This window comes from Salvelinus sp. IW2-2015, unplaced genomic scaffold (genome assembly GCF_002910315.2).
Source record: "Salvelinus sp. IW2-2015 unplaced genomic scaffold, ASM291031v2 Un_scaffold2181, whole genome shotgun sequence".
Taxonomy (NCBI): Eukaryota; Metazoa; Chordata; class Actinopteri; order Salmoniformes; family Salmonidae; genus Salvelinus; species Salvelinus sp. IW2-2015.
In genome coordinates, this window is record NW_019943511.1 from 33,369 (window position 1) to 45,207 (window position 11,839).

The 11,839-nt window shown below is 47.8% G+C and overlaps 1 protein-coding gene across 1 annotated transcript in view; it reads left to right on the plus strand.

Moving 5' to 3' along the window:
* LOC112073186 (WW domain-containing oxidoreductase-like) overlaps window positions 1–11,839 on the plus strand; it is a gene marked incomplete at its 5' end in the record, with an annotated part of 34,994 nt that overhangs the window by 16,191 nt on the left and 6,964 nt on the right. The window contains one exon of the mRNA XM_024140521.2: window positions 1,678–1,863. Within this exon, the coding sequence (XP_023996289.2) occupies window positions 1,678–1,863 (186 nt within the window). The remainder of the gene's footprint in view (window positions 1–1,677; window positions 1,864–11,839) is intronic.

Sequence of the window (11,839 nt, forward strand, 5' to 3'; positions counted from 1 at the left end):
ACTGCTCCTCTCTCTCTCTCCTCCTTCTCCCTTCTCTCTCTCTCCTGCCTCCCTCTCTCTCTCTCTTCCTCTCTCCCCCCTCTCTCTTCTCTCTCCCCTCTCTCTTCTCCCTGCTCCTCATCTCTCCCCGCTCTCTCTCTCCCTTCTCGCTCTCTCTCTCCCTAAGACGGCCCGTAGTGCCTCTTCTCTCTCTCTCTCTCCCTCCCTCTACTCTCTCTCTCCCTCTCTCTCGTCTACTTCTCCTGCTCTCTCTCTCCTACTCTCCTCTCTCTCTCTCTGCTCTTCTCTCTCTCTCCTCTCCCCCCTCTCTCTTTCTCCCCTGCCTCTCCTCTCTCCTCTCTCTACACTCTCTCTAGCCCATTCTACTCCATCTCTCTCCCGCTCCTCTCTCGCTCCCTCTCTCTCTTTTTCGCCCTCCCGCCTCTCTCCTCGCTCTACTCTCCTCTCTCCCGATGCTTCTCTCTCTCCGCTCCTCTCTCTCTGCTTCCTCTCACTCCTCTGTCCCTCCTTACTCTCCTCTCTCCTGCTCTCACTACTCACTCACTACTCCTCTCCTTCTCCCACCACTGCACTCTCTACTCCTCCCTCAGATCAACCTCTCTCTCTGTCGGCCCCCGCCACTCTCTCTCTCCTCCCATCGCGTCCTACTCTCTCCTCCAACGCTAAAGCTCTGTCTCTCCCACTCCGTCGCTCCCCTGCTTCTCATCTACTCTCTCCCTGCTCGTCCTCTACTCTCTCTCTCCTCTCGCTCTCTGCCTCCTCTCTCTCTCTCCTCTCTCTCCTCTCCCTCTCCTCTCTCTCTCATCTCTCCTTTCTCCCTCTCTCTCTCCTTCTCCTCTTCTCCATCTCTCTCTTCTCTCCTCTACCTCCCTCTCTCTCCGCCTCTCTCTCCTCTCTCCCCTGCTTCTCTCTCTCGCTCGCCTCTTCTCCCTGGCTCTACTCTCTTCCCTTCCCTCACTCCTCTCTCCCTTCTCTCTCCTCTGCTCTCTCCCCCTCTCTTCCCTCTCCTCTCTCTCTCCTCCTTGGCTCTCTACTCTATCTCTCTCATCCTCTCCTCCGCTACTCTCTCCTTCCTCTCCTCTTCCCCCCTTGCTCTCCTCTCCTGCTCTGCTCGCTTTTCTCCCTCTTCTCTCTCTCTCCTCTACTATCGCTCTCTCTCCCTGCTCTTCTCTCACTCTCCCCATCTCTCTCTCTACTCCTCTCTCTCACTCTCTCTCTCTACTCTTCTCTCTCTCTCTCTCTCTCTCTCGATCTCTACTCTCTCTCTCAGCTCTCTCTCTCTCCCTCTCTCACTCTCGCTCTCTCTCCTCTCTCTCTCCCTCTCTCTCTACCTCTCTTCTCTCCCTCTCTCTCTCTCCTCTCTCTCTCTCTCTCTCTCTCCAACTGTATTCAGTATCTCTCAGTCAGACCATGGGGGAGTAAGAGAGGAAGCCCTCTATACAGTATACATACAGTATATCATATCACTAATACCCTGTCTCTAACAGCTGCACACAGGAATAGCACACCTCTCTCTTTCCCTCCTGTCTTCCCCTCTCCGTTGCTTTCCTTCTCCATTACTCTTTCCTTCTCCCTAGATCTCTGGTTACAGAGTGGAGAAGAGGTCACAGTGCCTATACCTTGTAATACTGGCCCTCAGTGTCTCATTGCCTGTATGTCCCTCTCCTTTCCCCTTAGGCCGCTCCACATCCTGATATGTAACGCAGCGGTGTGTACYCAGCCTTGGCGTCTGACGGAGGACGGCCTGGAGTCCACCTTCCAGATCTGCCACCTAGGTCACTTCCTGTTGGTGCAGTGTCTACAGGAAGTGCTGCGACGCTCCGCCCCCGCCCGTGTGGTGGTGGTGTCCTCTGAGTCACACAGGTCTGTATTCACTGACTAAACACATTTTATTTATAACCACTACCTAACCCCCTAAAGCATAAGCCCTACCCTCACACTTACACTCTATGTAAATCAATACTGAACTGAACCTAGAGAGGAACCAGGCACCGAGAGGTKGCCAGTMCTTTTCTGGCTGAGATYATAAGAGTACATGGCCATTAAGGYCAGATCGTTCTTCAAGATGTTCAAATGTTCATAGATGACCAGCAGGGTCAAATAATAATCACAGTGGTTGTAGAGGGTGCAACAGGTCAGCACCTCAGGAGTAAATGTCAGTGGTATTTTCATAGCCGAGTATTCAGAGGTCGAGACAGCAGGTGCACTAGAGAAGGAGAGAGAGGGGTCGAAAACAGCAGGTCCAGGGCAAGGTAGCACGTCTGGTGAACAGGTAATGGTTCCATAGCCACAGGCAAAACAGCAGAAACTGGATCAGCAGCACGACCACGGGGACGGCCAGGGGTCATCAGGCCATGTAGTCCTGAGGTATGGTCCTAGGGCTCAGAGAGAGAGAGACAGGGAGAGAGAGAGAGGTCATGTGTCTTCTCAGTCATGTTGACACTGGTCTACTACTGTTGCTTTAATGTATTGTTGTTCTGATTAATATTGTTGTTGTAGCTGTTATTAATGGTAATCCCATGTCCACTACTACTATTATTATTGCTGTTAATCCCACCATTTATTTATATATAAATATATATATATTTTGTGTATATATATACATATATATTTTATTTAATCTGTCTCATTTCGTGGGATCTCTATGCTGGTCCTTGTGGACTCTCTGTCAAAACAGTTGAAGAGCATCTTTTGATAGGACGAACAGTAGTCAATGTTTGAGTTCAGACGAATGTAGGACATTGTGGTATTGATGAAGCCTAGGAAATGATATCGCGATAGGGGAGGGACTTACTTATACTCCTTTAATATAGGTTGATGTGGAATAAAGGAGGTTAGGATAGATCGCGAGAATTTGCACGGAAGCTATAATAAAGACAACTTGAGAGACCATGGAGTGCCTGTAATGTACCACTAGAGTTGGGTGTAAATTTTGGGCTTCTTTGTGGTTTCAATTGACCAAAGCTATATTGATTTGAGCTCTCATGTATTGAAGCCTAGGGGTGTCTCGGGTATACTTGTACAAATACTACGTGCTTAATCGCATTATGTGTTGAGTTCCCAGGTCGTAGTGATGCCCAGAGAAGGTATGGTGCCAGGAGAGCCTCTCTCTTCATGAGAATGGGGCGAGACGGCCTGTTGTGGTATTGTGGTGACTCATTGATGAGACGGCCCTGATCGCATGGGTCGCGACATTCAGGAGAGTGTAGACCAGATCGGCCTGTATTGTGGGGTGGGGGAGCATGAGGAGCGGTTTCGAGATAGGATCGCTGGGCCCTGTTCTCGGTGGTTGGCAAGTAGGACGACTGGGGCTTCGTATGTGGCTGCAGCTTAGATAATGGACGGCCCTGTTGTACGGTGGCCATAAGAGAGAGCCTGTATCGTGGTGGCCTAGAGACGGCCTGTAATCGTGGTGGCCATCGAGACGGACTGTATCGTGGTGGATAGACAGACGGCCTGTATGTCGGTGGCCTTCAGGAGTACGGGGCCTGTCACATGTGGTGGTAGGTAGAGAGACGGCCTCGCTTATCGTGGTGGACTGTAGAGACGGCTCACGTAGTATCGCTGGTGGGTCGCGATGCATAGAGTGATCGGGCCTACGTCAATCGTGGTGGGCGATGGGGGGAGAGAGCGGGCGCGCTGGTAGGTCGTGGGTGGGGGCGGACTGGGAGAGGGAGAGCAGCGGGGAGCTCGGGCGCGAGGCCTGTAGTGGGCGGTGGGGTGGGAGATGCGAGAGGGTAAGGCCCTGTTGGAGGATGATACGCGGTCGGGCGAGAGAGTGAGGGACGGGGCGCCTCTGTTCATCGGGCTAGGTGATGGGGGACAGAAGAGATGGGAGTGGGAGTCGGTGGGCGCACTGAGGTGCGGTGAGTTAGATAGGTGGCACACGTGGTGGGGGATAGAGACGCCGACAGCTGAGCTGTCGAGATTGACAGTGGTGGCCATGAGTGAGAGAAGTGAACGGGAGGTGTGGTAGCTCGCTGTAGATGCGGGTAGAGGGCATGGGTGAATAGGAGGATACGGTGTAGACTAAGTTGATCGTGGAGCAAAGTGCCACCGGATAGAGCACCGCGCTGGGGTAACATGATGTATGGTGGGCATATAGAGACAGTGGCCTCCTTGTATTCGTGTTGGTGTGTCCTACCATTATGATGAGACCAGAAGGCCGCCTTCGAGTATCGTCAGGTCGAGCGCAGCTTGGGTAGTTGATATTAGATGTCCAGAAGGGGGCCGGCTAGGTTCATGTACCCGTGTGTGGCGGCAGATGTATCGCGTAGAGAGGCCTGTTTCCGTGGGGATGAGCGCCTGGTGGTTATCGTCGGCTGTGCCGATGAGAGACGGGCTGGCATGTGAAGTGGTCCTTAGGGTGGGCATGAGAGAAGCTGGCGGTGGGAGAGTGCATCGGTATGCCGAGGCGGGTGTGGCATAAGAGGGATAGGGAGGCGCTCGACGGAGCTTGCCATAAGATCGTGGCCCAACCAAGAAGTTGCCTGTGTGAGCAGTTAGGGAGCCCCAGTCTATAGAGGAGGATCGCATTTAATGTGTCCCGTCTCCAGATCTACAGGGGCAAGCGCGAGGAAGGAGGTAGCATAATGGAGAACGGAGAGGCCATGACTGTGTTTGTGCTCGCACCCGGAGGTGGAGGTGTCTGACTCGAGGAGAGCGATCGCGAGCTTCTTGCTCCGTATCGAGATCGTCGTGTGCGGGGACGATGTGTGATTTCATGGCCACGTGAAGGAGGGATCGAGATACGGGCAGAGGAAGGGGACGTGATTCGAGGGAGTACCGGTGGAGAGACGGAGGCAGAGACAGTGGGCTGTCTGAGGCTCGCGATCATGACAGATGATGAGAAGCTAAACCTGGATGGGAGTGACAGGAGGTCAACAGTTGAGAGATGAGAGGCAAAATCTTGAGGAGAGAGATGGCTACTACAGGAGGTGAGAATAGGAGCAGTTCAAAGGATGAGGGAGTTTGGCTAAATAAGCCTTACGTCTGTCATGGGGATATCATAAAGAAGAGTCTGGTAAGAGCCGGGGTGTGTTCGGCAGGAGTAGTTGTTCCTTATATTGTTGCTGTTGCAAGTGGAGTAGAATGTAATTCATTGCAGTAGAACATTCGTGCTTGTGGTCTGTGGTGTCAGTAACGTAGTAGCAGGGCTAGGGTGTCGCAGTTGGTTCAGCGCTCTGATGTTTGTAGTAGTATTATCTCTGTATGTTTATTTTTTAGAGTCTGTAGACGGAGAGCCTATATAAGGTCAACAAGAGCCAGGGGTGTTTTCGTCTGTCTGGGCATAAGAGGTAATTTCCATGGGCCAGTGGAGTGGTGTTCGGCAGGAGAGTAGGGTTAGCCCATCATAGAGAGGAGTGTGGTAAAGTTTTCGGATCGTCTTAGATACTGTGAGCATATAATGAATTGAAGAGAGCGCAGGGGTGTTGTTCAGCCAGTGAGAGTTGTTACATGGACTCTGCTACTGGCAGGATAAGCGAGTGGCAGAGCAGGTTGGGTGTGGTGAAGAGGTTATACAGGAGCGTACAGGTTTGTTACTATAGAGGGGCTGGCTCTGTCTCGGAGCTCAGGAGTAGTAAACATGAACGCCAAGAGGGCTAGTTGTATTACCGTCTAGTATGGAGCCATAGTGAGTGAATAGTAACAGGGGCGTAGAGGGCAATGTGTTTCAAGGCAGCCGTTAGATACAGGTACTGTGTCTGAATGGCAAATAATGTTTAAATGGCAGATATTTTTCGGGTGTTAGTCTGCGTGATGTATTATAAATGAAGTAATGTTTGTTGCTTGAGGCGTGATGTTTAGTCGACTCAGGGCAGGGATGGACCGTTATGTCACCGAGTGCTAGTCTGGAGCCAGTTCAAGGGAGTAGGGATGTAGGTGTTGAGGAGTTAGGTGTTGGAATCAGATTTTCGTTTCTAAGTACATTTGAACTTGGTTCATATAAGCAATTGAGAGAGAAGAGATGTGATATTGGAGATAGCAACACCAAGCACTATTATGGGCATCGAGTTTTTGCATCCATGAGTGTTCGAGGTTCTGTAGATTAATATGAGAAGCATCAGTAATCATGATCAGTGTTATTGTTTGCCAATATAGATTTGCCTAATAGTATTGACTTGGTTTCAGAATGTTGTGTAAGGTTGCATGATATTGAATAGTGAATGTATGGCTCTGGTGATTATTGACTACATAACGAGTAACTCCGCTACAGAAGTATAGGAACACGCCATGCAGGCCTGCGGCCTGACTACACTTGAGTTTTTCCTGAATTGGTGGTTGGAATTATTATCACAAGAACGTGAAACGCAGGCGGTATGGCATGAAGGGAGCAAGTGGGTAGAGAGAAACAGTAAGATCGAAGAAGAAACACAGCGGGCAAGCGTGAAGATCATCCAGCCGGCAGTCGAGTGGAGGACCGGAAGTCAGAGACAGCAGTGGTGAAGTACAGTTTTAATGCCGCAGAACTTGTTTAAGAACAACACATCGATACTCTAATCCTTGGTGTTGGGCCGTTAGATAAAAGGGGACCTATGTACCAGTGAGTAGTTTTAACGAACATTTGAGACTGGATGAATGATCAGGGTACATTTGTTTGAAGTAGTGGCGTTCTCGCGGGTGCTTATTAAGGTATAGTGGTATTACTCGAAACTAAGAAGAAGGGAGAACTAAAGCGGGGAATGGAGAAAGCTAGTAGGTAAGAGAGTCTCAGGACCATGGAGGACTGCGAGGAGAGAGAAGGAGCAGGAAGCAGGGACAGGTTGTGGACCAGTGTTGGCAGTGTTTGTCTCGCCATATCATTTTTTTAGTCTAAGGCTGGCGTACATGCTGTGTAAGGTCAGATGAGGACTGACATGTGTATGGACTCGGGTCAGCAAGGGTGTAGTGAAACGGGGGCAGGGTGTATATCGAGATAATATACTCGATCCTATGCAGATAAGAAATGTATAGGTTTTTCGTTTTTTCCCTGTCTTGTAAAACTTTATGGTGTGTCTTCTGCTGTGTATTAGCAGGAAGAACGCAAGGGTTTGGTGACGCTTGTGATGTATTTCTTTGTTGGGTAGATTAACACGATAGACATGTTGGTGAATTGTACTGTTGAGTAAAGGTTGAGTTTGTCTAGATATGCGAGATTTTGTAGAAAAGTGTTGGGACCAGCAACATGCACGGTCGAGAACGTGGATAGCCCTCGAAATACTAGCGAGGTTTACTTCCGGATAACGAGTAAGGGAGGAGGGGAAGTAGGAGAGGAAGAGCGGACAACATCTGTAAAGAGCGATGGTGGAAGTTGCCGACTCTTAGCATCGCTAGTTCCGAAGGAACGAGGAGTGAGTATCTTTTATCTACGGGTGCAGAGATAATGGAGTAGGACGCAGATAATGGTTTAAGTTGGATAGTGGGAGTGGACTGAGTGGTCATTGTAGATGAGAGGTAAGTCTGGTTCATGTGTGTGATAGATGATGCTAGTGTGTAAGTGGGCGCAGTTAGTTTTGTTGAGTGCATGTAGTGGTATCTGAGTTGTCTGTAGTTTCTGCTGGTTGGAACAGTATTTGATGATGTAGTCCATTGATCGTGTGTAGCTACAGGATGTGTGTATCAGCTGTAGATTAGACAGATAATTGGTGTCGTTCGTGTGTTTGAATGGAGTAGATACTGGATGTTAGTTGTAGAGTCACAGACTGGTGAGATCAGAAGATTAATAGTTTATGGTTGATAGTTGGGTGTACATTTTAAATCTTATATCACTGTCGCCGGGTGTGTCAGCTGTTGATGGGAGGGCAGATAGATGGAAGGTTTAGTTGATACGACAGATTTTGAGCATTACATTTTAAGTCATTTAGGCGCGGCGCTCTTATGCGAGAAGCGACTTACCAATTGGTAGTTCACATATGATTTGTGCGCATCCTGGTCCCCATGGCGGCCTGGGGAAGAAAAAACGATGGCGTTGCAATGCCATGGCTCTTAGGCCGATAGAGTTCAATCGGGACCTGTCGGTAATCGGTCTAATGTCTTGGTTTAGTGTGATATGCTGCTGAGTTGTGTAGCTGTGTATGAGACAGAATAAGTGGTGGTTATAGTGCTATAGAGTGATAGATGAGCATGTGCTCGCTCAGCGTGTAAGCTAGGGCAGATATGCGTGGTAGTCGTGATGATTTTATAACTGTGTGTGGTAATGTTGATAGGCAGATTATGTTTAAATGTGATAGTTATGTGGTGTGTCAAATGTAGATAGACGATAATTGGTTGTAAATTGTAGTTTATATCTGTGGTGGTGTCAAGCCTGTGATAGACAGGGATAATGGTTTTAGTTGATAGACAGAGAATGGTTGTAGTGTGATAGTTTACCTGTGTGTGGGCTACGCTGTAGAGTGAGACAGGATAAATGGGTTTTTAGTTGATGATAGACATGATTAACTTCGGGTGTTGGTTGATGGTCTCTCTAACTTGGGTGTGTCGAATGGTTGATGATACCGGAAGGGCTTAGATGAGGGGTGTTTGAATTGATGACAGGATATTGTCGTTGTTTATGTGTGATAGTATGTTGGCACTTGATGGTGTCAACTGGTAGATAGCGACACTCTTGTGACGGTGCTGTTTGTTGGAAGCATTGGTTGGTGTTGACGGTTTGTTGAGGCTGTTCCGTCGTGATTTGTAGGTCAGCGGTTGTCGAGCTGTCACAGTGCTGTCGCAGGAAGGTAGATGTACGACGCGTTCCTCCGAGTTAGGGCGGAAGTGGGGGCCACCTTGGTACTTTTCAGACGGGTGATCGTCGAGTGTGAAAGTTTGACCAGGTGAGCAGTCGAGCTGGTTTGTGGAATAGGTGTCCCTGAATGGGCCGACCAATGAATGTAGTATAGGATAGTCTTTATCAATGTTAAGCTGAATGATGAGTTCGAGGGTTGCGTCAAAGTCTTTATGTCGCGTGGTGTACGGTGGGGTAGGTTTTTGCTGTTCTCAAGAGATGTTTTTTGTCCAACTGCTTGCTTCGTAGAAACAAGCAGGGTGTAGGCTAGAAGTGATTGCTTTACTGTTATGGCCTTCCAAAATATGAGAGGGAAAATAAAGGGAAATAATAGAAGAATTTTATTAATCAAGGTGATCAGATGAGTAACAATATTGGCTATATACGGGTAACCAGTACTGGGTCTATATGTGCAAGGGATGACGCTGTAATTGATGGTGTAGATATGTAATAATAGGTAATGGATAATGGTCTACGCACAGGATAGATGATCAATGGGTAGCAGATTGTGTAATGTGGATGAGCGGCAAAGGCTCATTGCAAATAATAACTCGGGTTACTGGCTACTTTTACTATATTTGGGAATTTTATGGTTTTGGGTTAGAGTTGTTCAGGGGTCCTGTTGGTTCCAGCTTGCCCGTAGCTAGAGTAGCTAGAGAACCCGAAATTAAGCTGATTGGGTGGGAGGAGCTCTGGGGAAGAAACAATAGGGGGTCTATGACAATTGGTTAGGGGGTTCCTCTACACGGAGTTGGTTAGAGGTCTAGATGGGCAGGGAGGTCGGGGCCCAGGTGATGTATCTGGGATGTTACCGGAACTAGGCTCTGTAGTCCGCTTTGGTGGTCAGTCCACAGGTTTGTAGACAGTCAGGTGTAGGCGCAGTCAAGAAAGATGCCTCTTCAATGGGTGGGAGCAACTGATAGAACTTGTTATGTGACGGTTTGAGGCGCCGTTAGGGGGGAGAATCGTTTCAGTTCCATCTGAGGGGGAAGAGGGTTGTTTGCCTCTCTTCACTGACTGTGTGTGGTGGTGTATGGCCATGATATTATTAGTGATGTGGCCGCGGGACTTGGAAGCTCTTTGGGCGGTAGGTTTTGTTGAAGTGTGTGTGGCTGATGAGGTCAACCCTGTGTGTCGATCAGCAACTTAATATATGGGTTGGGCCGGGACGTAGTCGTGGGTGACCCAGGGAGTACAGGAGGGGACTGATAAGATGACCCGGAGTGGCCTGTATTGAGGGTCAGCATGGCAGATGTGGTTGGTTGGCCTACCCTCGCACTGGGGGCGGCCGTCAGGAAGTATTTGCCAGTTGCAGGGGGAGGTGGTTAGTCTCAGAGACGAGCTTAGTGATGGAGCTTGGAGGGTTTATGGTGTTTGTCGTGATGTAGTCAATGAAGTCTTGTCCTAGAGGCTACTACTGTTAGTTGGAACTTTTGTGAAGTTGTAGTATGTGATGGATAGGTATTTCTGGGATGCTTATTGTGTTTTTCTTTTTTAGTTATGTGAGGGTCATATGTTTGATGTAGTGTCATACGAGTTAGGGAGAAACACAGATGTGTTATAGAAACGATGTTTTTATGAGATGAGTGGAAGTTGTTAAAACCAGCATGCTATGGGCGTGCCGCACGGGGCAAAAAACGCTGATTGACAAAGTAGGTATTGTTGATTTCCAGCCAGTAGTAGCAGCGCTGCGTGCACGTGACTTGTATATATTAGTGTAAGGGATGTAAATTTCCATCGAGAGAGGTCATTACGTGTGAATTAGCTAGGGTTTGTGAATGAGGAAGTAGTGAGTTCAGTAGACGTTATGGGAGAGTTGAAACTGTCTGGTGGCGTGCGAATGCGAGTCTGTGTCTGCAAGGACGAGCCTAGAAGCTGTGGTCGGTGAGAACAGGCTGATCTAGCGCAGTATAGGATTTCTAACAGCGGCGTTCAGGTTCATTATCGACGTTTTAGCTTTTTTAATATACAGGTGATACTTTGAATTAGAAGGGGCTTGAGATTTTTTCCATCAACCAAACATTTGATTGGTGGTCAGAGGCAGTTTTTTGTTTAGGCCAACAGCCGCGCAATTGTTAAAAAAAATTTAAATTGAGGTGTGAGGGTATTCTTTCTCTGTAAAATAAATGGAATAGATGCGAGTGAGCTAAATTAAAGTTTGGTAGTGCATTTAACTTGTGACACGGCAGTGGTATCACGTCATAATGGTATAAAAGCTTGACATAACTTGTCATAATGTGGTCTAACTGTCATTGACCATATATTTTACATTGTTTGTGAATATTGCCGTTTTCAAATTAGTTTTAACTGCCAAGAAGGTGTTTCCTTTAAGTTTTTGAAGTTTGTTTCTTAAAATCTTTGTTGTTATTAAATTCTTTACAGTATGTTTTTTTCCTGTTTTAAAGAAAAAAATATTTGGAGATGTTTTCTTAGTAGGAATAGGTTAGCGTAGTTTTGGGGGCAGTAGAATGCCTTTCTTGCTTGTCTTCAGTGTTACCAGATCTGTGGAAGCTACTGTGGTGCTGATGTTTTAGGGCCGAGGATGTAATAGTTTTTTGTGTGCTCCTAGGCACGGTGTTAGATGGAATTTGTGGTCCTGGGCAACTAGGACGCTTTTTTTGTGGAACAACGCATTATTTTGGTGCTTACTGAGATTTAATGTCAGGGCAGGTCTGACAGAATCTGTGGCAGAAGATGTAGGTGCTGCTGTAGGCCTCTTGGTTGGTGAACTCCTGCTTTTGTTTTCCTCCTGTCTGTTTCTCTCTGTCTGTCTCTCTCTCTGTCTCTTCTCGTTGTCTCTCTCTCTGTTGTCTGTCTTCTCTCTTCCTTGTATGTCTCGCTCTCTGTCTGTCCTCTGTTCGTCCTCTGTCTGTCTCCTGTTCTCCTTCTGTCTGTCTGCTGTCTTCCTCTGTCTGTGCGTCTGTTCTGTTCTGTCTGTTCATGTCTGTTTGTTGTTCTGTCTGTCTCTGTTTGTCCTTGGTCTATTTCTTCTCTTGTTCTATTCATTCAATTAAATTTCCAATTTTTTGACTATTATATTGACCCATGGCAAGTTATTATTATTACATTGTAAGTTACCATATTCGAAAATTG